The following is a 24,691-nucleotide window of genomic DNA, read 5'->3' on the forward strand; positions in this document are numbered from 1 at the left end:
CTAAACCTAGTAAAGAAAGTCTTAAAACAAAAACAGTATTTTCTGTGGCAGGGATGATCGTTTATAAGTGTGTATGTTTGCTTCTTATTCTCCATGTGTCAACTTAAAAATTCATAATAAGCAGAGCTCTTTCCAAGGCTGAAATAGATATGGGCTTGAAGACCCCATAGCCATTCATCCTGCATAGCCGGTATATATACTGTGGGTGAAAATCCCCCCTTCCTTTTCTGTCAGGCAGTGCTTGGAAAGAGCTCGAAATTATTCAAAATCCCATGGCAGTTTTGAAAGATAACTGTGACTAACTTATGTAACTGGTCCATTTTTGGGGGAAAGCTGCAGTTTGCCATCCCGACCCTCCTTCAGCAGCTGGAGTTGAAGGGTAGAAGAGCTGTGCGTGTCTGGCACGCCACAGCGTTGCAAGGCTGCCTTGCAACTACTGCCTATTTCTTACAGAGAGGTTGAGTTCCGTAAGCTGTTCCCCACCCAATCTGATTTTTTTATCTGTTTTAGTGAGAAACGGGAACTCTAAAATTGGGTGTTAATAACAGCTAGAAGTCAGCTTCTCAAATCTTGTTACAATTTCCCTATTTTTGTTTTTTTTGATTTGCAAAAGATGGTTTGGCAGGCAGGTCAGGAAAATTCAGGCTAGAAACAGTGAGCCAGATTCTTCTTTCGTTTACTCTTAAATATATATGCAGAATAACTCTGCAAATATTGGTGCAATGACTGTAGATTTACAGTACTTCGTAGAGGGTTGAAAACAGCCCAATGTTTCTTACATGTAGCGGATTGAATGGTTGTATAGTCTTTACAGGGGTAAGTGGTAAAGCATTGGATCCAGAAGTTAAATGACATGAAATTTTTTTGCAGACGGTGTTTGCAAAAAAGCAAAGAAGTTAAAAGTTGAAATGGGGGAAGACAAGGTGAAGTTTCAGATGCGGGACCCAGCATTGCATATTAATAGATAAGATTGTGCATGAATACATGGATCCGCACGACAGACAAAACTGCAGACGGACTGTAGGACAGGGTCCTTATTTACTGTTCCTGTCTCTTTTCTGTTATTACTACAGAGCTCAGGAGCTCTCTTTGAATTATTAAAAGAGGGTGGAACGTTGCTGAATTTCTTTTTTTTTTTTTTTTTGCAAGTCTCACAATATTAGGTGTGTTGGGATTTTTTTAAAGCCCCATCTTCTGGAATCTGGTGAGAATATTACCTTCCATTTAAAACAAATTGAGAATTAGAAATTTTCTAGTTCTTGTGCTTCTAGAATAAAGCTATGAAATACTTCCCAGATGTATGCATAAGGTTCAGACCAAAAGCCAGCTGATTTGTTGTCTCTCTAAAACACTTCATATTTTTAAGTTGGTCACAGTTTTTCAACATCCGGTTTGAAATCCTGAAGCTGTTTTCTTCTCTATCTGTTAGTACTTCAATGTGGATGTTCTTTGATCAGATGTTCCTGTTTTAAACTTTAAATGGAGGTTAAGGCTTTATCCGTGCAAACAAAGAACTAGTTTGTTTTAAAGTTAAACCACTTTCGGGGCAAATTAACATTTGAAGCTCCAGATTTTCTAAGACGTGTATCAGCCCCAGTACAGAAAAGCACTTTGAAGATGCTTTTTGAGTTTCCTAAAATAGGCATGTTTTCCCAAGTCCTGATTATCCTATTGATTATTCCCCCAAAAAGCAGCATGAATATGCATGACGCATGAATATTTTCAGTACGGGTAGGATTTCTTCAGGACATAAGCAAGAACTATGTGTGTCTTAAAGCAAGTAATTAATTTCAAATACAGATGGAGCCTTTGTAGCTCTGAAGGTCTGCCAGTTCACGTCTGCCTGTATTTTTAAAATGGATATATATATATATATGGTTATACTCAGAAGATACCAACATCTTCGCTGCTGCGATCTTTGTGTCTGCACACAGAGCTCTCTCCAGCTAAAAATACTGGTGGACGTTTAAGTTACGGCAGACTATCGATGCTGTGGGCCTCATAATGGTAAAGCTCACCTGGTAGGAGTGAGCTGCAGAGCTGGTTGGCAGACATGGCGTGCTCTGTGATACTGAAGTACTGTCCAGGAATAATAGGGCTGATGCTGAGACACAGGCGAGTGGATGATTTCGGTTGACGCAGTCTGGCACTGCGGATGTAGTGAGAATTGTAGAGAGTACGAGTCGAGGACAAGGCACAGGGCTGAGAGTCAGGAGAGCAGAGTTATATTCCCGGTCCATGGGAGCTCCGCGCTGGGCAAGCCAGTTGCCCGTTGACGTAGCTGAGCTGTCCGGGCCAGCGTGGAAATTTTTAGCTGTTGTTTGAAAAGCACTTTGAGAGCTTCCCGAGGAAGGATTGCGGGAGATTGCTCTAGGTGGCACAGCATGAAGAGGTAACCTGGCTATGGCTGGTTTGGTTTTGTACAAGGAGGGAAATGTGCATTCCTTTTGAGGAGAATAAATTTAGAAAAGTTTCTGTTTGTTTCTTGTGTTAAAATTTCAAATCTTAACCACTCCAGTGGGTATAGAGCTAATAAAATGGTGGCATCACAAGAGCGGAGATTGTGTCAATGTACAAATTGGGACATCTGGTTTTCAGAGTACTGGTGAAGTAATTTGAGGTGTGTCTACTTACAGGCATCACTTCTGCTTTCCTCCATGGGTGGATGTTCACATTCCAGGTTAAGAAGGCCATTTGTGTAGAATACAACCCGTGTACCTTTATTCCAGAATAATAACGTCTGTGCACCTGAGCTAATCGGAAAGAACAGAGGTACCAAAAGCTTTAGCTGAGGCAGTTTAAGCTGGCTATGAATACTTCATCCCCCTTTCACCCTAGCCAATAGACGGTTGAGGTATACTTTAATTTTTTTCTGGATAAACTGAAGTAGGCCTCTCGTAAAGAAAACCTAGGTGTCCGTACCGGGGAGGGGGGGCTGCACAGCTTTCAGTGTTGCTGTTTTAAATGCTGCTACAAGTTTGTGTGTAGACAAGGCCCAAGAGAGTTATGGTGGAGCTATTAGAAGGGGAAGTGATTTTTTCTTAGACTGATTAAAATTCTTTGGGCTTTCTGTTTGTTTGTTTTTAAACACCTATTTAGCTTTTAATTAACATTTAAGAGAAAGGAAGCTGGTTAAATATTCAATACCTCCTCCCTTTCAATTAAGGTAGAACAGTACACAACGCATGATGAGGCCTCTGGGAAGTACAGAAAACTGGAGAAGAGCAGACTCCTGATTATCATTTTCAGGGGGACTGGAAAGGTGAAACCCATCTGATTATTACTACTGTTAACAATAATAATGTTGAGGCTTTTTTTGAACATCAGAAAGCCGTTTAAAAATGCAGTTATTCTTTAAAACTGTATATGCTGGGTTTTGCCTTATAATACCTTCAATTTTCCCATCCTATTCTTTACTTCTTTCGGGGGCAAGGATGGGGGATTTTCTAATAAGCCTTTTCGGTAGCTTAGTAGGGAAGCTGCAGGTGCTGGAGAAGTTATTCTTCATGCTACGTGCCTTTATTTTCATTTTGACGCAGTTCTTTCAGTCCCGGCAGTTCGGCAGCCTCAAACCATACGGTGCCGAAAGCTCAATCGAGCAAGTGGCAAAGAGCTATGTTGCTGCCATGCTCTCTGCTAGGATCTAGTCTCTTCTCCTTTTTCTTCCTTCCCCTTGAAAAATCCACTCACCTTCTGTCTGTGAGTCTGTTATCCCTCAAAGTTGCACATAAAACATTCAGAAAAGAATGCCTCAATGAAAGAAATTGTTTGGAAAAATATACTAGTATTTATAATTCAATAAATACCATTCTTAAAGTTAAATTCCTTCTTTTTGATTTTGTGTACTCTAATTTATCTAACAAAATACTTTTGTTAGCAGTCCTCTTTAAAACAGAATTGTTAACTGAAAAAAAAAAAGACCATTTTACATTATGGAAACACCTCAAACCACTGCCCAAAAGGTGACTTATTTTTAAGCTTGCTATTTCTTTTAGTGTGGTGAGACAACTGACTTGTAGAAAATACTTTGTTTATAACAAATATAATACAAAAATGTTTTTTTTTTAATCATTGTGTTACGCAAGCAAATTTTTAAAATGGAATTGTTGGCTCCAGATATCAGCTGTGTAAATGTATATGCCTGAATGAGTGGTTGCTTTTTTTTTCTTTTTTTTTTTTGTTAAGGAATGAAGAGATAGCAGATGCTAAAATGCATAGCTATTGGATAGGTTTCATACGCTGTGACTTCAGGTTTTACTGGATATAAGAATGCATTGATTTTTAAAAACAGAAATAAATGTTTTCCAAAAAGGTTTCTGACTGCATCTAAAACAAGACTTTGCAATTCAACTTTAAAATTAGCTTATTGTGGTGACCTACTATCAAATGCACGGTGACAGTACGAGTTTTTTAAGTAGCTGCTCTCTTACTTGTTGTGCGGTGACCTATTCAGTGCTATGGCTTTTTATTTAAAAAAAATCCCAAGGTATATTCTCCATGACTCTTTATTCCAAAGACATTAACACATGAGTGGCTTTACATGTATGTCTGTCTTGTGATTACTCATCAGTAGAGTTAATGATGTGTATTTACTGGCTGGACTAAAATAAGAATTAGTCCCATTAGTTCAGTAATTGGTTATTTACCAAATATTCTCTTAATTATTGAGAGTCCATTTCTACTTCAGCTGTAAATAACAGAAAATCTCCCATTCTGCTAAAGTGGTATTTTTTCTTTTAAAAACATTTTTTTCATAGCTTTTTGTTTCTATTCATAGAAATTAGAGGAAAATTTCACAGTTCCACAGGATAATGAAAATAATACCGTCTGTCAGAAAGTTCACATTTTAAGTCAAACTGTCATCCAGGTGAACTTAACACCTTGTGAAGATGTATTTTATTTTATTTGTAAAGGAAAAAGACTGAAAGAAGTAGCATGTATATATCTGGAAATAGTAAAATTCTGTTATTTAGAAAATTCTTTACTACTGTATGATTAAAAGTTACGTGAGCAACCTAAGACAGAAGTCTCTGAATTGGTTGACCTCAGAGGTGTATCCCTTAGATGCAAATACCACTAATGTCAGTTTTATGTCAGCTGGATATAAAATATATCCAGTTACAACAAGGCCATGCCATAGAGCTCTAGAACATGATAAAGTTAAAGAGCTGATGTAGGCAAAGAGGCTGCTGCAAAAAGGATTTTGCCTGTGGATATTGGAACAGGGTCCTTCCTGCCCAGCTAGATAGCATGGACTTCCCGTTGCGAGGAGAGGAGGTGAGACTGTAGGGAAGGCTCTACCCCTTTCTCAGCTTGCTCCTAGTCATTCTCCGATAAGAGCATCTTCAAGAGGGGCTAGAGGGAAAGCAGGGATCAGTTCAGCAGACAACGTGCAAGAGGAACTAGCTCTCCTAGGTATCGAGGAGATACCGGGTCTTGTCTGCAGGAGGGGTCATGGTGTAGGTAGATACTTTACTAAACTGGAAGCAAATAAAAGTCTTGCAAATATTTGTGCTACACACTGAGGGATATGTAGATAAACCTCAATCTTACTCTTTCTGTATATTTTTTTCCCTCCAGGTTCTCTGAAGCAGTTGGGTAATAAGCACAATACTGATGAAAAGCAGTATCAGTAAATCAATAACTTTTTTCTTTTTCTTTTTTAAGGCGAACACACACAAGAAACAAATTCACCTCATTCACTGAAGAAGGATGTCGAAAACATGGGGAAAGGTAAAATAAATAAGGGCCTCTTACATTATAAAACTGCTTTGTTTTAATAGAATGTGAGGATAATAGGGGGCACTTTTGTTCTGCACCATATTTTAAGCTTGTCAAGTAACATATGAATAATATATGGACCTTTGGGTGGATATAATTGAGATTAATGCATATATATCAATCAATACATGACACTGTAATATAATACTTTAAAATAATATATTACATTGATTTATATTCATGGCTTTCTGCACAAAATCTATTGTAGGTCTATGCAACACTTTTTTTTTTTATAACTGCTAAAATATTTTGTCTTACAGTAATGAATTGCTCTGCAACTGTTCTTTCAAGAATTATTTATACAGATTAGCAAAACCACTTTTCTTTTCTCTTTGTTAGAGGAACTCCAGAAGGTTTTGTTTGAACAGATCGACTTACGGAGGAGACTAGAACAGGAATTCCAGGTGTTGAAAGGAAATGCATCTTTCCCAGTCTTCAGTAAGAACTTCACGTATCTGTGGGTTTAGTGTTGTTTGTGAGTTGTTGGTTGTTGTCAGATTGTTAAAATGGGTGAGGTATGTTCTGAGTTGTGTTGCCAGGATCTTTGGCTTAGTTCTGCTGAGGTTGATGGCACTTCTGCTGTGGCTTTTCAGGCTGCCCAAGGAGGTCTTTTGTAGGGAAAATCTGAAGGTAGATGTCTGTTTTGGTGTATAATTTACTGGTTTTGATAACATTGAATACAGTGAGTAGACAGAAACGTGTCTGGGGCTTCTTCAGGTACGGTGATGTCGGTGGTGGTCTTAACTAGCTTCTAGGAGGCTTTTGAAAACGAGGTACTTCATAGTCAACTTTAGATGGTTTTAGCTGATGCTGAAAAATTGATTTGGCTTGTGTTTAAGGAGTAGAAACACCTGTTTGGATTTTTGCTCTTGAGATGGGGTATTTGAGATGGCCCTTTCATCACGGCTGATGTGCGGGGTGCTGCTATCCAGGGGTGATGGAATGTGCTGGGCATGTGTTAAATTAAACGAAACAAAATGGGCACTTAGTAGGGTTTTCGTGGAGCTGCCAGAAAGTTGAACTGCATACACAGGGATATGGAAAAAGACCTCTTGGTTGAGGCCTTTTGAATTACACTGGCAGCAACAGGGATAAGTGTGCTTCCAGGAGAAATCCCATGTACATCATGACAAGGTAGAAGACACAGTAAGGGCTCTCCAATATGCAATGAATGTAGTGTTGGAGAGCTGGAGTGATCAGTTCTCTCTGCCCATCTGTAACATAGCAGCACGCAGAGATCAGTACTGTCATGCAGGCTTCCCCATGCCTGGCTGTCACAGCTCTGGAGCTGCCTGCCCAGACAGCCGCCCAGTTCAGTATTAAATGTAACCTAAAGGAAGAAGCATGTTTGAGCCCACCTTTTGCTTCTTCATGAAGTCTAAAAGAGGTCTGACGGTATCTCCATTCAATATTTTCCTAAAGCCAAAGTTGTGGGTTCTTCTTTAAACTCCGCTTTTTAAAACTCTCCCTTTTTGTCCCTGTTTTCCTGTGAGACCGTACGTGGATGGAGCACTGCGGAGTTACTTGACTCGCAGCAAGCCAAGATAGATAAGTTAAAACCTTCCCAGACTGATTGTCAGGCTCTTCTGCCATTTGCTAACTTAACTTCTGCATGACTGAAATGTCTGACCAGCACTCAACTCAAAATTCCCTCGTGTTGGTTTATCATAGTTTCTTGAAGAGTTCAGAAACTCTCTATTTTGTTAGTCCTCTGAGTTCCTTCAGAAAAACTCCAGGGACAAAAAACAGTATTGCCAGTACCCCTGAGGTAAGTCAGTCAACCAAAACCCACTGCTGCAAGCTGAGGAATGTTGCACCTCCCTGCATTGCAGGAAAAGGTGGGAACACAGACAGCATTTTCCTATTATTTAAAGAAAACACATTTTTTTCCCTTTTCTGTAGCATCAGATAGAGTAAGTTCAGGGAAGCAAGGAAGTGCAAAGACTCTGGGAATGACTCCATCTTTGGCCCAAATATTGAAAGATGTAGACAGCTTCATAAATAAAGGAGAAGAGCCGCCTGAGGTGATACAGATATTAATGAAAGGAGGATAACCTCATCCTTCAGTATAAATTCAGTCATTACTTGGGTTTGGGACTGAGGTAATTTTCAAATAATTTGTGTAGATCAAAACACTGATGTGTGGTATTGGCGAAATGGCATCTTGGAGTTTTGCCATTCAGGTCACTCATTTATCCTTTTGTTCTTCTACAGTAAAATTAATGCTCTGTCATTGCCATGTAAATAAACACTGCAATTAAACCACATGAAATACAATTCAAATAAAAGAAAAGAACATGTACGGCCGACCAAGGAAGTGGCAACTGTGTATGTCGGCTTGAAAAATATGTGGTTTCAGTGTACCACAAAGTAGTGGTCAATTTTCTTCAGGATTAAAATAGAAAACAGACAATGTGCTATAAACAATATATACAAGTGACCGTAAAACCTATTTACAGATTTAGATTTACCAAAAAAACCCCCTCCTCCACATATAATAACACAAGAAAAAGGATCTTTGTAAAGCAAGTAAGTGTAAAATCCAAGATAAGTGCGGTTTGTCCTCTAGAGCAGTATGTGTTCCAGCAAAAGAGATGGGGTCTGTTCCAGGCTCTCGCTGCTGCACGGGACTGCTGCTTTAGGTCAGGTATTAGAAACTATTTGTTTTGCTAGGTTACCCAAGTTACTAACTGCTTGTGGTGGTGTTGGATAGGGAGGAGCTAGGGAGAGAAGTCTTTGGAGATTCACCTAAAGGAAAGTGGAGGTAAAATTAAAATTGAATTGATGGATTAATAATTTTTATTCATATTTTTTATATTGCTGTTGTACTTGAAAGCTGCAGATGAGGTTTTTCTTTGCATGTAAGGTCTCTCAACGCAGAGATCACTTGGAAGAAAATAAAAAAGATCAGATCACTTGAAGAAAATGAAAGAATTTGCTGTCCTGATAGAAATATGAGAACCTGTGCATGGTGACAGTGTGTTCTCCCAGAATCCTTCTTCTCTGGTTTGTACCTTTGGTGTTGGCTGGCATGCATTTTGTCCAGCTGCATTTAACAGTGTGGTAATACAATGGCGGAGATGTAGTCTGGATAGTTAAAGTATTTAATTTTGTCTTAAGAAAACTATTTAAATATTCATATCTTTTCTCTTGGGTATTGCTCCTGGCTTTGTGTGTAAGCATTCAGACTCACATAAATGCTGCTGGAAAAGACTCTAAACTTACCATTAACACCTCATTTCCACTGTGAGCTTGGACATTTGCAGTGCAGGACTGAGCAAGATTTCTGAGCTATTTGTTCTGAGAGGTGATGAGCCTGTGAAGAGGCAGTCGGGAGGAAAGTGTTGAGGAGAGAAGGAAAATGGCTCCATATAGCCTACTAGGAGTGAAACTGGAGGACCTACATAGTAGCTAGCGCAGATCTATCAGCCTTTGGTGACAAGACAGGAGATGGTATCCTTTTTATACTGCATGGCTGTTTTGGCTAGCAAGAGAGGAATTACAAACCTACTTTATTTCTGTCAGCTTCATTTTCTTGTCGAGTTGGAATAGAGGGAATAAGATGAAAAAATCTGTGGGCATTTATTTGAAATCTGAAGAAATTCATTTAGGTAATATCATCATGTCCTTTTCTATGTGGTTGTGCTGGACTCCTGATGGTTTCAGCCTGACAAATTTTCTCACTCTTTCTTTGTTTCACTGCTATTTTCTTGTTGTCCTAAAGTGCCTCCTTGCCTTCTAAACAACAACTTTTGCTCATCATTCAGAGAGGGAAAAATTCTTGTGAGAAAGATGAGGACGAGCTCTGCCCCCTTGTACTTTCTTCTAGCCCCTTCCTATGCGAACACTTGATGGGGACACGTCCCCTTTTCCTGCAGGCAAGGTACATCCTTCCTTTCCACTGTGTCATGCCATGGCTGCTCACTGCCTTCCTGCTCCTGTTTTTGGGGTTGATAAGTCGTGGCGAGACTGTGCAGTTGGTTTGGGAGTGGGTGAGCTCCCAGCACTGCAGCAGCACACAAAGTATTCATAGGAACCGCACGTTCTCACCTGGACTCAAATCTTTCCATTGCAATTTAGGTATTTCTGTGAGTAGCATTACCGTGCTATCGAAGTATCCACAGTCCTTTAATCCATTAATCCTCCCAATGCACTTGGCAGATGAAGCAGTGCTATTATTCCTGCTTTACTGGTATGAAAGGAGGCATCGAGAGACAGATGCAGAGAGTCCAGTAGAGCAGGTGTTGAAGCCAGGCTTCCTGAGCCCTGGACTAGTGTCCCAGCAACCAACATGTCTATTTAACTCTTCTAATTGTTAGTGGTAAATAAACCATTTTAGCTGCCCTGGTCTTTTAGTGCCCTTCTCTGGGCTCTGGGTGTTGAGGTGCTCCATGCTGTTTTCTGTTGGCATTCACCTCACTATTCCCATGGTCCAGGACAAGGTTGTTTCCCAGATCAAAATGATGTTGGTTGCAGTGGGGTTTTCTTCCCTCTTCCATTTAATAGTCCATCAGTCCACCCAGGTCTCCCATCATGCAACCCTCCAAACTCGTTGCTTCTTGTCAGTGGCTTTGTTTATATTTTTCTGTCTTTCCCACCCTCCAAAAGCAATGTTATGGAGCACAGACCAGCAGTTAATCTCCTACCAAACGAAGTTTTGTCTGAAATGGTTACTGAGGAGGAAAATAAGGGAAGGATGAGCTACTGGAGAAGAAGGCTGGCCTGTTCTGTAACCCAGCTGTCCAGGATCTGTCTTTCAAAGACTTTTCCCCTTCTGACTTCCTTCTGACATCCACGTCACTGTTTATGGAGCTTTAGTCTGAGTTTTGTTCAAAGCCGTCAGCACTATGTTACAAACTACAAATCAAATCCTGCATCCTTGAATGCTTTCTCACATATTGGGCATCCCTATTGACGTCAACAGATTTATGCCAAAGCAGCGAAGAGCAGTTTTTGCTCTTCTCTTCAGTGTTGGTAGAAGTTTGACTAATGGCCGCAGAGTCTGCAGAGGAAATCACTATGAGAATGAATGCTAGCAACAGAAACTTAGCAGCCTACATTTGCTAACTGGGGAAGTGGCTGAATCTGATTTTTCCAAAGTTTTTCTGTTCTCTACAGTGTCTCCTACTAGTGAAGATGGTTTTGTTAAGCATCTGTTTTAATTGGGTAAAGAGCTTTGTAGTGCTTCAAAATTCCTCAGTCATGATTTGGTTTGATTTCATTTGATTTATATGAATTCTGGTGTGTGGTCTCTGTTTTAGTTACTGCATCTACTTTTTTTCCCACCTTCTACAGATAATTTTCAAGATCAGATGAAGCGGGAACTGGCATACAGAGAAGAAATGGTACAGCAGCTACAAATTGTAAGTTTGCCTTCTCTGCTAAAAATGTTACAAACTGTCGCTTTATGTTTTTTAAATGCATTCCTCAAACTTTTCATCCGTGAGCCATGCAGATGTACTATTACTGAGCTCATATTACCTTATACTTAGCAAGATGGAAGCATGCAATCCTCAGCTGGTTTAGAGTCTAATTACCTGGAGATTTACTTTCATACAGTAACCAGATGGGTCTTCATGTTTCAACTAAACGAAATGCGTTGACTTGACACCAAGAGGTGCTTCTTCAGAGAGAAATGTGAGGACTGAATCAGTAAACCTTAAGCAGTTAAATGTTCTACCTTGTACAAGTTGCCAAGGGGTGCATTTCGACCCTCAGTAGGGAATCGGTGCGAGGCCAGCTTCTCACTGGCAAATAAACCTTGGCATGTGTCTTTTTCAAATTTCAGCCACTAGAAGAAGTGCTTAACTCAGCAGTAAAGGATCGAGTTGCCAAAACACAGTTCAGTGCAGGCACACATTGCTGTTTGGTCTGTTGCTTATTATTTTAAAATCAAGAGGGATTTTGTGTGTGTTAGTGCAATTCTAGATCATTGCATGCAACTGTGCTGTTTTGAAAACTTGACATACTTAATCCAGTACAAGCAAGGGGTGGAGTACGTGAAACTGTTTCTTACTTGGATACTGCTTAGTGTGGTTTTAAGAGCAGAGCATCATAACGAATGGGAGGCTGTCAGCAAATGCTTGTTTTGCTAGTGCTTTTTCTGTGATCAGTTTGACATTCAACAGGGCTTTTTTGAGGCAGGCTTGCCAAATATCCCCACTTACCTGAATCAGCCCTGTGCTCGAGCATCTGAATTTTCCATGTGCTTGTCACAGACCCTCGTGCGGAGAAGGCATTGTCCAGCCTTCTGGTAGTGTCATTTTCTAATTGATGGGTTAGGACATAAAAATAAAGCTGAAGGTCAGGATTGTCAAACTTGTGCACCTATGTTTGGAGGCATTTAGGAGCGGCCTTATTTTTAGAGCTGCCGAACATTCCTGCTCTGTGTTCCTGCTGACTTCAGAGATTTCAATGAGAGATGGAGGGTGCTTGAAGGAGGTTGTTTATTCAAGTCCAGATCATCTTTGGAGATTTTTTGCTGCTGGTCTCCACTCTTTTCCTTTAACGCGTCCAGTTGTTACTGTGTTCCCCTTTGTCTCCTGATGCTAGGCAAGGAGTTTGGCTTGATCTGTGAATTGCATTATGACAGAAGATGGTAATTAGGATGTCATCCTGAAAAGTACTTCCCCTGCTGCTTTGAACTTGAGGCAGGTGACCTGCCTGATTCCTGCTGTGAAGCACATCTAAGCGCAAAGTTTGTGGGTCCACTTCAGCCTTTATCTGTTGCATCAGCTGAACTTGGAGCTAACTAAGTCTCCCTCCCAGGGAGAGAATGGATCATCTCTGCCATTCACTTTGTGGCCCAGTTGTGAAGTTCTTTCTGAAACTGGGTATCCCAGACCTCCGGTGAGCCAGGTGTGGTGGTTTTTCTGATTTACAAGTGGAGAAATCACAAGATTCAGTGTAGCGTTTTTTTCTCAGGCAGGGAAAGAAATACGATCATGTAATTCACACCCTTTTCACTTACTGATGCATGCTACAGAAAGACTAATAGTCACTTAATCATTAAACGGAGCTGGCTGAATGTACTTAGAGAGACTAGTTTCAACATTTAATGTACTGCACCAACAATTCAGGACCTCTTCACTCACTGTGGCTGCCTGAGTTTAATTATCAGTAATAGAAATGTTGTCAAATGATCAGTAAGTCTTTATACTCACGTTTGGGTATCCCTCCGGATGTCGGTGAGGTAGGTTGTGTGTCAGTGAGACCAGTAAAAGGATGTTTGCATATGAAGAACTGAGAGACGGCTGCAAATAACCAGTGTGTTTGTTCAAGCTAGGTGGAGAAATCTTCAATGATGTTTTCGTTGATAACTGAAATGGAGTCAGCACTTTTGATGTCATAATCCTTGCAGTTACTTTAATTCATTCATGTGAATATATTTTGTATGTTTATATCTGGAATTAAGATTAATGAGCTGAATGTGCTAACGATAGAACTCCTTTGGCCTTCTTGGGCTGTGGCATGGATGAATTAAAACTTTTGGTGCAGAATACACAAAAAGCATGGTTACTTTTGATTTTTTTTGTTTGTTTTTGTTGTTTTGTTTTTATGTACGTGGGATGCTGTACTATTGCTTTAACAGAGCTGCCCACACATAATTTTCTTGTTAACCTAGAAGTGCAAAGAGAAAAGGAGAAGTGTTTAATGCATACTTAAATCTTAATTTTACTTACAGCTTCATAGGTGTATACCTTTGTAGTATTAAACTCAAAGTTTACTGGTATAACTAGCCACAGAACTTGGCCTGATTGCATTTTAAATTTTACAAACAATATAAATGCACAGAGTCAGCTTCTTGGGCTCTTCTCACCACTGAAGTATTATACAACTTGAATTAATCCTTCCTGAAGACTCGTGCATGATCATGAACGCATCTTTTGTAACAGTGGGTACCAGAGGCAGGTTTTGCTGGAACAATAGTTTCACTCACCCTGAACTGGAATTCTTCAGGCTGCATAACTGAGTAGTCAGATTTTAAAATAAGCCTTGGCGTGTTTGATGTGTCAGAAATGTCTGGAGTACTACAAGCTGACGCTAAGCATGAAAAAATTAACCAAATATAATTGTATTTGAAAACTTTCTAGTGCAAACGCCCACGTAACCTGACTGTTACACGGAAGAGGACTGCTTGAAGGTAGTGGGTTCGTGCCCAGCCAGTACTGACCACGGAACGTAACGCTTTTTTCTCCCAGTTCTTGGGTGACATTGTGAAACTGCAGTGCAGAAGGCGATGATAAATCGCCACGCGTGGAGGGCGGCCGCGCTGAGTGGGGTGGCAGCTCCGAGGGTGCTGGTGTGGGCTCCGGGTGCCCTCTGCCGCTCCCCGGCGGTCACTGCACGCCCAGCGCCTGGGAGTGACCTGGGTTTAATATTCTTCATTAAAAGCCTCAGTTAAAGCAATGTTTAATCAATGGGCTTTTATTTTAATGCTCTGTCTGCTCCGGACTTTTAAAAAAAAAATATTTTATGGCTTCCTGAAAGTCAGGAGTCAGGTTCAGATCACTGGGAAAATGGAGGGTGGGTCGTGTTCTGTTACATCCTCTGTGATGGATGTTGGCTTCTTTGGACATAACCTGGCTTGGTAGGTAGCTGGAGCAGTGGGATGTTGTGCGGCCATCAGCAATTTCTGTTGAGAAAGGAGTTGGTCAGAGTGTCTGGAGCAGCTACCAGGAAGTATCACAACCTGCTTGTGCCAAGCTCTAGGCCAAGTGCCAGGAAGCAACCGATCGTCATATTTAATAAGAAAATGGATCTTAAATCACTGAATGCATTTTTCACTGCTTCCTCCTACAAAGTGCTGTCTCCCAAATTGGCTAAGTACAGCGCGTGTACTTGGAGGTCATATTTTACTTTAGGCATGGATCGTCTGGCTGCTTTTATTAAGCTGGACAGAAAGGGCCACTGAGGAGAAATCGCTGCCCAGCAGGTTGGGGTAGATTCTAGCATGCCACGTGTGATATGGCCTCAGAAGAGCTCACCTGCCTTTAGAGTTCTGTGACCAGAATTCATCTGTCAAGACAGCCCAGCCATCCTAACAAAGCACTGAGTTAGCTCCTGCTTGAGACTCTGTATCTGTCTGATACTGTCTTCTGAGCAACCGTGTTGGTCGATCAAATCTAAAAAGCATGAACTTTCTTCCTAGCTGCCTGATGGGAGAAAAAGATCAGAAGCAGCATTCCCAGCATGATGATTTTTATCCTTTTATGTTTTTGTGAACCCCTCTAAAACATTGCCACAGAGAAGTAGAGCACCAAGCAGCAAATTTAAGCTCCTGTAAACAGGCTAGCTTTTCTTAATGTCCTTTCAGGGGTCCCTTACAAGTAGTTTGTAGGTTCCCAGGAAGTGCTGACCACAGTTGTAACTTGTCCATCAGGAAAAGCTAAGGTGGTGTTCGTCACCCTGCCATTGTGGTTTAGATAACTAAGATCAGGTAGTGATCAATCCCACTGATTTTACATAGGGGTAAAAGGCAGCAGGTCTTTGATACATGTTAGAAACGTGACTTGCTCAGGCAGTCCCTTGTATTTCCAGCTGAAGTGGAAAGTGTTGGTTTAGTAGTGTGGGGGGTTTTTTTGTTGGTTTTTTTTTTTTATTTATACTCCCATGAACTGACTTCGCCCTCACTAGCCTAACTTTGAGCTGATAATAATGTTCAGAGCTCAGAACTGGATCCAGTTGGAACTCCTCTCATGTTTGATGGCCTTCTACTCTCAGTGCTGCTTTGAATCCAGTGTTCTTCAGAGGCAGACAATAAAATAAATTGGGAACTATCTACCTGCAAAACTGATTTCTATCTCTGCATCATCTTTCACCCTGATCTTTAAAGATTCATACAGAGTGTTTAAAAGGAGGAAAAAATCTACCATGTGGTAATGTTGGTAGATCTTCAGAGGTATGAGATCATGTTCCTCTGGGTCCTACTGTAATTAAGAAAAGCACCAGTAGGTTTAATTCCTATTTTAGGTTGTATATGGAATGTAGGTGCTTTGTACAACTAATATATTCGTTATACAAACAAGGAATACCCGCATTTTTCTGTGTGGAGATCTTGGTCGCTGCATGCCTGTCACTCCATATTCAAAAAGTGGAAATAGGAAATAGCAGTGCTTTATTGGGATTTCTGTTTTGGTCCTCTGCTTAAAGTGGTCCAGCTAGATTGATTGACCTTGACAAGAATGTTAGGGGCAAACGTTGGTTCAGCAGCTTTTGGATTTCTTGAGCTGCATCTTGTGGTGAAGTGCCTGTCCACTGACACCCAGATAATAACAGGTAAAAGAGCATTTCTGGAACTCGGTGTTTACTGTTTCTTGCAGACTCCAAAGCAGATTTCATTACTTGGCCCCCGCTCCCAAAACAGAGAGATGTTTATATTTTTTCTCATTAATTTCTTCTTCTGTGCTTTAGCAGTTGGGATGATACTGCAGGTCTGTTTCTGTATGTTCTGTTATCTTTGATTTTTTGGTGGAGTACCCCTCCAGAGTTAGTGGCACAAATTGGGAATATGTCCTTTTGATGCCAAAGGTAGCGTACATATCCCTGACTGTGTACAGAAAAGTGAGCTGACAAGTACTATTTTCAGCAGGATTGTGTTTGCCACTGTCTGCTTTAAGACAGGTGAGCAAAACTTGTATCTTGACAATGCATTTGGGTGTGCCTCGGGTTAATAGGATGGAGCTGTGCTTCTTTCTCCAGTAAATTCAAATGTTAAAGAAAAAGCATGCCTTGTAGAATTACTAGTTATTAAAAACAGAAGTAGAAGCTTGCTTTCCTTTAGAATCGACAGAAATTCTGATCAAATATGGATGCATATGTACCAGAGAGCCACAAGCCAGCCTCTGCTATTGCCTGCGTGGAAAATCCTTTTTCTATGGTATTAGTGTTTTCCACTACTTAAAAATACATAGGATTGAGACTGCGTGCTCTAGTTGTGACTCTCTATTGCCTTGCATCCTGTGCAGAGCGGTACGCTGTCCTGAGCACATGCCAATACCCACCCAGGAGGGAAGAGTCTCTGAACTCAGCCCACACAGCTATAAATACTTTCACAGGGCAATAGTGGAAACTCATGCTCTAAGGCATGCCATTGGCACTTAGATTCCTCCTCCAGCTGTCAAAGGCTCAGTGCATGCTTTTTCTTCTGCTTAATCCCATGCATTGTTCTATCCAGAAGCACCATGTGTGCAGAGACTGTAGTTTCCCAGTGGCAGTTCAGCTGCACATCTCTCTCCTTTTCTGCATAAATATGCTTTGCATTTGGAAGGGCTGTCTTGGCTGGACAGTATTCTGACTGAGGTCTCAAGTGCACTCTCTGGAAATGAGAATTGTTTAACTAAGTACCTGATAATAGTGTTTTGGGGTACTGAAGATCCCTTCTTCAAGCAGCAGAAGTCAGGGTGATGTGTCATTGTGTACCCACCTAGAGATGGGATGCAAAAGTGAAATGTCCAAAAGAGGATTGTGTACAGAAGCTGCTTTGATGGCCAAGTGTTGCAGGGATCAGACATGTGCTTTAGAAGCGAATCCTCAATCCTGTCTGCTTATTTGTGCTTTGGTTCGTGTTGTGGAGCGGACTTGGAGCTTGGAAACTGGATTCCTTCCAGATGAAGCAAACGGGAGTGTGTTCCAGGAGTGCACACAGGAGTGTGCTGTAGCTCTTAATGGGTGATCAGTACCTGGGACCAGACTAGAGCTAGCCTGAAGAAAAAAACCCCCAAGAGAAATGCAGGATGGACACTGGGTCTTTCTCCTGCACCCTGCAGATCTGCTCCCATTGTGATGTATTTCCTATTAATGTGGACTTAGTCATAAGAAACTGATTGCTTGCTACTTAAAACTGAACTATCTGCACTTCTGTTATTGCTGGCAGGAGTGTACGCCCTTTGATAAGGGCCACACATGGGATCTTCATGCCCATTTGCGTGCCGATCCTATCTTCATCACAACAGTCACCATGGATGCACAAAAGGGGACTGTAGTGTCATGAAGAGCCCTTAATACTGTTCCACTGCAGCACCAGAGTTACCAAATGTTCTTCCAATAACAAAAGTAGAAGATGACATTGTAGGTGATTTAACTCATTAAGAAAGTAGTCATTTCCCTATTGAACACCCACCTCTCCCAGTTTCATTTATTACCAGGAGGATGGATAAACCAACACACATTGAACAGATGCTGATGTGCCAAATATAGCAGAGAAGTGGATTAAGAACAGTTAATTTCTGACAGAATGTACCCCTTTGTATTATCTAGGTCAGTACGGCTTGGGAGATGTCCTATATAATTGGCGGCCATGCAAACTGATGTTGCCTGTTGGCCCTTGTGAGTGGGAGAGAGGAAGAAAGCAGTTGGTGAAGCATCATGGGTCTCAGCTGAAATGTGCTTATTCAGGCAGGTTGTTTGTAGCTCCCTTTTGAATCTAAACCATGGGAATGAGTGATCAGGTAAACAGTTTCTTTGCATACTCCTGTCTGCTACAGTTTGGAGAGGAGTTTTCCAGCCTTTGCAAAGACCATGCCCTGGAAGGCAGCTCTGTTTGAGGACCTGGTGAAGGGGAGAGCTCTGTTTTTTTTGTGGGGGATCTGGTAGCAAGCTTCCTGATAGCTTTTAGCTTCTGTCAAGGGTAAGAGTTTATAAGAGTAGTCAGGCAAAACACCTGGATCCTGGGTCTTTTCAGGTCATCAGTAGTTTGATCCTCTCAGTTCATGTACACACATTCCTCTTTTCCGAGGTCTATGTAGTGGGGAAAGCAGCATGCCCCTGTGAAAGGCTTCTGCTTTCATTGAGCCAGACAGCTCATCTCTGCAGACAGTGCTGCTTTCTGGTGCTGCTGCTTTCCATCAGATTGTCCTGAGACATGAAAGGGTTAGCTCCTGAGCTGCAGATGCCCCTTTCTTTCCTCTCATCCTGAGCCTTCCCTGCTCTTTTCCTTGTTAAGGAAGGCGGGGATGGAGAGATGACGCTGCGGATACTGTGCTTCACACCAGCCCAGAGACACACTGAGCACAACTCACAGAAACATCCTCACATACTGTGGGCATAATGTAATTAAAACCAAAACAGGGATGGACAAGAACGTATATTAGGTATATAGTCAGTGGATATGGATGCAAGTTCACATGCTTCTAGTATGTTATTAGGTGTGTGGAGCAGGTTGCTTGAACTCTGTGCATTTGCCTGCCTGTTCCTTTTGCTGTTGGCGCAGCTTAAGGCCTTGCTCCTGACTTCAACCCAGCCTATTTTTCAGCTTGCAGTAACATGTTTGACGTTATTTGTGAATATTTTCTGGAGTGCCTGACAGCAGAAGCAGGTCACCTCAGTGTGTAGCAGTGCCTAGGAGAGTAGGGACATAGATTTTTCTGATCCCAACCTGAATTCCTCCAACAGTCCCTCTAAGAGGCAGCATCAAAGAATAGTGAATTTGTAGTCACTTGGATTCCCAGCTATGTAGAAATCTCAGAGCAATTTAGCTTTGTTGCATTCTAAAGGCCCAGCATTGAAAAATAGCAGCCCTGTACTGTATTCCCAGTAGCCAGTGAGCACATCATCCCACTTTGTTTCTAAATATAACTATGTTCCCTGGTATGCCTATGTTCTCTGTTTTGCTTTAATTATTTGTTCCACTTCAGTGGCTTCGCTCAGATTGGTGCAAGTCAGAGATAACTATTATGAATTTCCTAATTATGGTGATATAAATATATGAAGTTGAATACTCCCAACCTGCTGTATTTCGGCTATGTGGAGATCAGTGTGTTGCCTGCTCTGTTACAGACAGCTGATGTTTGTCATCTCACAGGTAGCAGAATGGGTGGTGGCTTTACTTTTTGTCAGCAACTGATAGAAACAAAACATTGGAAGACATCTTTTACATTGGATTTTATGATCCTTCTGTTGTTTTAATTTTATTTTATTTCTGCTTCAACATTCTTGTAGTTTTGTAAAGAGTTCAATCCTTTAATTTAAGGCACTGTTTCCTGAGATGATATAGGAAGGCAAACAAAACCTTTCATTTGCAGGGACTCCAGCTTAGATGTTTTGTTAGCCAAACCTTGGCTTAAAGCAGTGGCTTTGTTTCTGTGTCATTGCAGATTCCCTATGCAGCAAGCTTGATCAGGAAAGAAAAGCTGGGTGCACACCTCAGCAAAAGCTAAAGGTGAGCTTGTGAAAGAAGAGACTTGATTCTGCCTGACCTGGCCGTCATGTTTTTCTTTGCAGCCATTGCAGGAGTTAAGAGGATCATTCTGTTGCTTGATGTTACTGATTCTGGTCTAAAAGCTCTGTCTGTGGAGGTGGTGTGCTACAGTGTAGAGCTGATAACTGACACGTCACAGGAATTACGAGGCTTCACAGGGGTAGGCCATAGTGTTGAGAATTGACCATTGGGTGAATCCAAGCCTAATCACCTGAGCATGTGCTTCTACTCTCTGGCACTGGAAAGTGGCGTCAAGGTCAGGTACCTTCAGTGGCAGGAGGGAAATACCTTGGCATTCACAATGCAGTAAAAGTTCACGCATGGGCAGGTAGGGATGGATTTTTCTGCCCATAATGGAGCTTCTTCAGCTTCAGGAGACAGCAGTGTATTTTGGGAGCTTTACAGAACTACACCGACACTATCTTCTGTAGTTCAGTCTCCTGCAGATGGCAATTGCCCTGCTGCCCCTGTGCAGGATCTTCCTAAACCCAACACTGCATTTTTCACGAGTGTTTTTTAGAAGCATTCAGTTAGAAGAAGCACTGTCTCCATCATCAATGGCTTGGGAGATTCCAGCTTCATGTGCTAAAGCCTTAACATTTAAACAACATTCTCTTTTTTTTCTGGTAAAATGAGAAGATTAGAGCTCGGAGACAGAGAGGCAAAAAGCCAGTAGCCCTGCTACTGTATTACGCTATGAAATCTGGCTTGTGGATTCACTGAAAAAAATCCCTGAGGTGGAGTAGATGGATTAGAAAAACAAGAGCTATTCATACGTAGAGATCTCAGTAATGCACAAAGGAGAGGTATTCAAGAGAAAGTCTGGGGCATCTGAGAAGGGTTTGACGGTATAGATGATGGAGGTTTGCCTGAGCTATGGAAGAAGCAGATACTTAAAAACTTTAGGAGTAAGTATAGATTAACCAGATAACCAGTGTCTGTGGCCTTGAGCTCCACCCACTGAGATAAGGAGATTAATCTAAGCTTCAGGTTGGTCTCTTTTGCATACTTTCTTACTGGCTGCCAGCATTTTCCAGTTGAGTCTACGTTAATCTGAGCACTGATTTAAAATAACTTCAGTGATATTAATATCCTGAATAAAATAGTATGCCTCCTCAGATGAGAAGCAGCGGGTTCTGCCCTGAGCGCCTTGTCCAAAGCACTGATCTACAATAAAAGTCTGCCTGAGGATGGCAGCATCAGATGAACAACACTGTTTGTTCCCAGCATCAGGTTTTCATCAGCTGACAATCCCTGCAAGGAAGGTGCTGGCATCACAGCTATGAGCATTTCCTGCTTCTTTGCTGAGAGTGTGAAGGATGGATGCGTTTCTCATGCTGTTTTTGTTTCCAGTGGCACACCATCCCTGCAGACAACAGGGATTTCTCTAAGTAGGCCCTAGTGCTTTTGAAAGATTAGTTGTTACTTAACTGCTAAGCTAAATCAGTCAAGCAGAGAATCGCAACTATATTGTTCAGGAGCAATTTCAGATACTCAATGTGCCAAGCAGAAAAGAGTTGCCTCAAGAAGAAATGTGTGTGCACGTACATAGCCACACAGTACACAAGGGGGGTGAAGACCCTGTGTGTTGCAGAGCAACCACTCGAATTAATGCTCTGTGTTTCTCAGCTACCCTTGTTGGGCTTTGTGTTCCTTTCCACAGCAGGTCTTGTTGTGTTTAGTCATACTTCAGCCAGTTACAATTTGCACTTCATCTTTAATGAGAGTATTTACACATGACTCTAGAGATACTAACTAGCAAAGTCTCAGAGGATGCTGGTGGAGCAGGTGACTTACATGTATCCCTTTTTGAAGGATTGTAAATAAATATTGTAGTTCTGTGAGTTAAGAAATCTCAAACTTGGACTTAGTGTTGGTAACATTTTGTCTTTTTTTTTATTCCCAGAAGCACAGGATCTTTTGCAGCTGTTACCTTGTAAGTTGTAACCCACCACTCAGAAACCTGACTTGTGTAAAGACTGAGAAAATGGAAGGGCTTGGGAATTTAAAGAACAAACAAATCAGGTTCCTCTGAACCCAAGGACAAGTGACCTCAAAGCATCATGGACAACCATGTAAAATAGAATGTAGCAGCCATTTATTAGTAAAAACAAAACAACAAAAAAAAAATCAAAAAATGCCTGTCCTGGATCTTTTTTGGTGGTACCAAAGTTTAAGTCTTTGTGTTTTTAGAAGGACTACTGAACTTGATAGAGAAAATGCTTTCGATGAATCGTACAGATAAGCTGTGAAAGGAACTGCGGATCCTTTCAGCGCCACAAACACTGACAACATCTGCCAGTTCATCTTTTGCTTTTGAATAGTGATTGTTTTATGGAAAGAAATGCGCGTCTTACCAGATGGGCCAGAACCACATTTGGATGGATGGATGGGTGGATGGATGGATGGATGGATGGATGGATGGAGCAGCGTTAGCCATACACAGTGCTTTTTAAAAGCAGACTGGAAATTGTCACACCCCTCTCCCTGGGCCCTTTCCTCCTCTGGTATTTTGCCTGCTGTATGAATTACGATTGTACTCCTCTGGAAATATTTTACAATTTAATATTGAGTGTAATTAAGAATATAATCACTGTTATCAAAAAAGGTATTTAACTCTGTTGTAGTTTCTTTATCATTCATGTGGATAAAAAGTCTATAATAAAAAAAAGAAAACTATGAGATAATAGTTGAGCTTCCCTGTAATTTAATGCTATGCTTCCTCCACTAAAGAAAAGAACTGGGAAATTTATCCCCAAGAATACCTTTTTAGAAGTATTTTAATTTACAAATAACATGTTGAAGTATTTCATGGCAGAAATCCTCTGCCTCTGGTTATTTAGAAAATGTTTGGAAGTACATTTAGTGGAATTTCAGGAAGTGCCTTGTGGACCCACAGAAATAAAGGGAGACGTGCCAAAGTCAGTTGACTTCCGAAGACCGCAGCCGTAGTCTTCCAAGTCTTTTCCTGATGATGTGCAACAGCCTGATTGCCAGGGCTTTCCTGAGTGAAATTCATCTTCATGCAAAAGGTCTCGGTCCCAAGCACGGTGTCACCCCTGAGCATACGACTGTGTAGAAGACCGTCCACACCAATACAGCACCACCAGCATCTGAAAGCGGTTTCAGCCACTCCCGGCATTTGGATGTGTCGCGAAGTTGCTCTTTCAATATTCCCCTCGTTCCCAACAAATCCTTCGGAGATTAAACCAGCTGGCTTTACAGTTCCTCGGTGCAGCCTGACAGATCTGGAAGGCAGGGGAGGAAGGGCACAGCCTGTTTTCGTGCCCTTCCCTGCGTAGTTTGCTCCTGTAGTAGGTGAGCTGACAAGACTCAAACACAAGACTTGCTGAACTGGCAGCATTATGGCTTTTGTAGCGTGGAAAAAAGCAATGAAAGCGCCAGAAAAGCTGGACCAGGTCAGACCAAAAGTTCATCTGTGCTAATACCCTGTTCCCAATAGTAGATGAAATCAGATACTTTGTAAAAGCATGCGAGCAGTTAGAGAGATGTTCCCAGAATATTGTTTTAGCATCTTAATGATTTACGGCTCATGGGTTTTCTGATCTAGACATGATGTCTTGTTTTTAATAACCCTCAATGGATTTTTATTTCCATGAAATCGTCCAGTGACTTTTTAAAACCTAGGCACACTTTTAGCAGCTTACAGCATCCTATGGCAATAAGCTCCACAGCTTAAATGCAGGTTGTGAGTTAAAAACCCAAGAGCTTCTGCTGTTTGGAGCTGCTGCCTGTTAGCCTCATTTTACGCCCTGGGCTTTTTGTACCAGGTGAGACCAGCTGCTGATTGACTACTGGCAATCCCTGTCCACCTTCTCCATGCCAGTTGTGATTTCATAGGCATCTATTAAGCCTGCCTGGTTGTCTTTTTTTCAGGTTGAAGAGTTGTAGCCGTCCCTCCAACAGAAGCAGTCCCACAGCTTTGTAGGCTTCCTCTGCCTTTTCCAGATCAGCTATATCCTTTTTGAGGTGGAGAATTAGCTGCGTAGACTATTCAGGATACAGGATACTATATAGATTATAGTACAGAGTGACAGGATGATATTTTCGGTGATGAATGAACTCGACTGTAGTGTGGTGGTAAAATGTCTCACCACTATAGATCAAAAATTTTGCCCAGACATAAAGTAATCCCGTTGCTCAATAAGAAATCACTGCTCTAATGGCTTCTGAGTGCCAGAGCTCCTGGATGTGGTCAGGCGTGCAGAGTAACCCGTTGTCCCTCACCATTTGAGAACCAGCCTGTTCAGGCCTGGGAGCAGACATGAAGGATCTACAGCAGATTTATTTGTTTTCTACTCCCTGCTCAGCAGCGTTCAGACCATCATGTTCACCAGTGACTTTCCACAGCAAGTAAGTAGTGCGTCCGTACGTTGTTAAGTTGTGAAAGTGTGTATTAAATGCATAGTTCACACAAATGACGGGATGGGTATGCAACAAATAGGTTTCAAATTGAACATTCAAACTTGAAATGTCCAGTTTGCGCTTGGTTCGTTACGCTAAACTCCCCAGTCAGGAAATGGAAACACCACTTGTCTGGTTTGTAACTGATCTACAGACCATAAGTGCAAATGTTAAGATGGAACGTATGTCTCAGAATTAAGCATGAATGGTGTGTTTTGAATTAAAAAATAATCTTTCACACTGATAAAGCTCAAGAATGTGATCCTAGAAAACAAACACAGAGCAGCC

At 41.4% G+C, this 24,691-nt stretch overlaps 1 protein-coding gene across 2 annotated transcripts in view; it reads left to right on the forward strand.

Moving 5' to 3' along the window:
- The window catches only part of SKOR2 (SKI family transcriptional corepressor 2), a 34,824-nt gene extending 12,167 nt beyond the window's left edge, over positions 1 to 22,657 (forward strand). For both annotated transcript variants that reach the window (XM_069775017.1, XM_069775018.1), the window contains exons 5-9: positions 5,668 to 5,733; positions 6,121 to 6,219; positions 11,077 to 11,144; positions 19,875 to 19,939; positions 21,885 to 22,657. In XM_069775017.1, the coding sequence (XP_069631118.1) occupies positions 5,668 to 5,733; positions 6,121 to 6,219; positions 11,077 to 11,144; positions 19,875 to 19,937 (296 nt within the window). In that variant the 3' untranslated portion in view covers positions 19,938 to 19,939; positions 21,885 to 22,657. The remainder of the gene's footprint in view (positions 1 to 5,667; positions 5,734 to 6,120; positions 6,220 to 11,076; positions 11,145 to 19,874; positions 19,940 to 21,884) is intronic.
- The last annotated feature ends 2,034 nt before the right edge of the window (positions 22,658 to 24,691 follow it).

This window comes from Haliaeetus albicilla, chromosome W (assembly GCF_947461875.1).
Source record: "Haliaeetus albicilla chromosome W, bHalAlb1.1, whole genome shotgun sequence".
Classification (NCBI taxonomy): Eukaryota; Metazoa; Chordata; class Aves; order Accipitriformes; family Accipitridae; genus Haliaeetus; species Haliaeetus albicilla.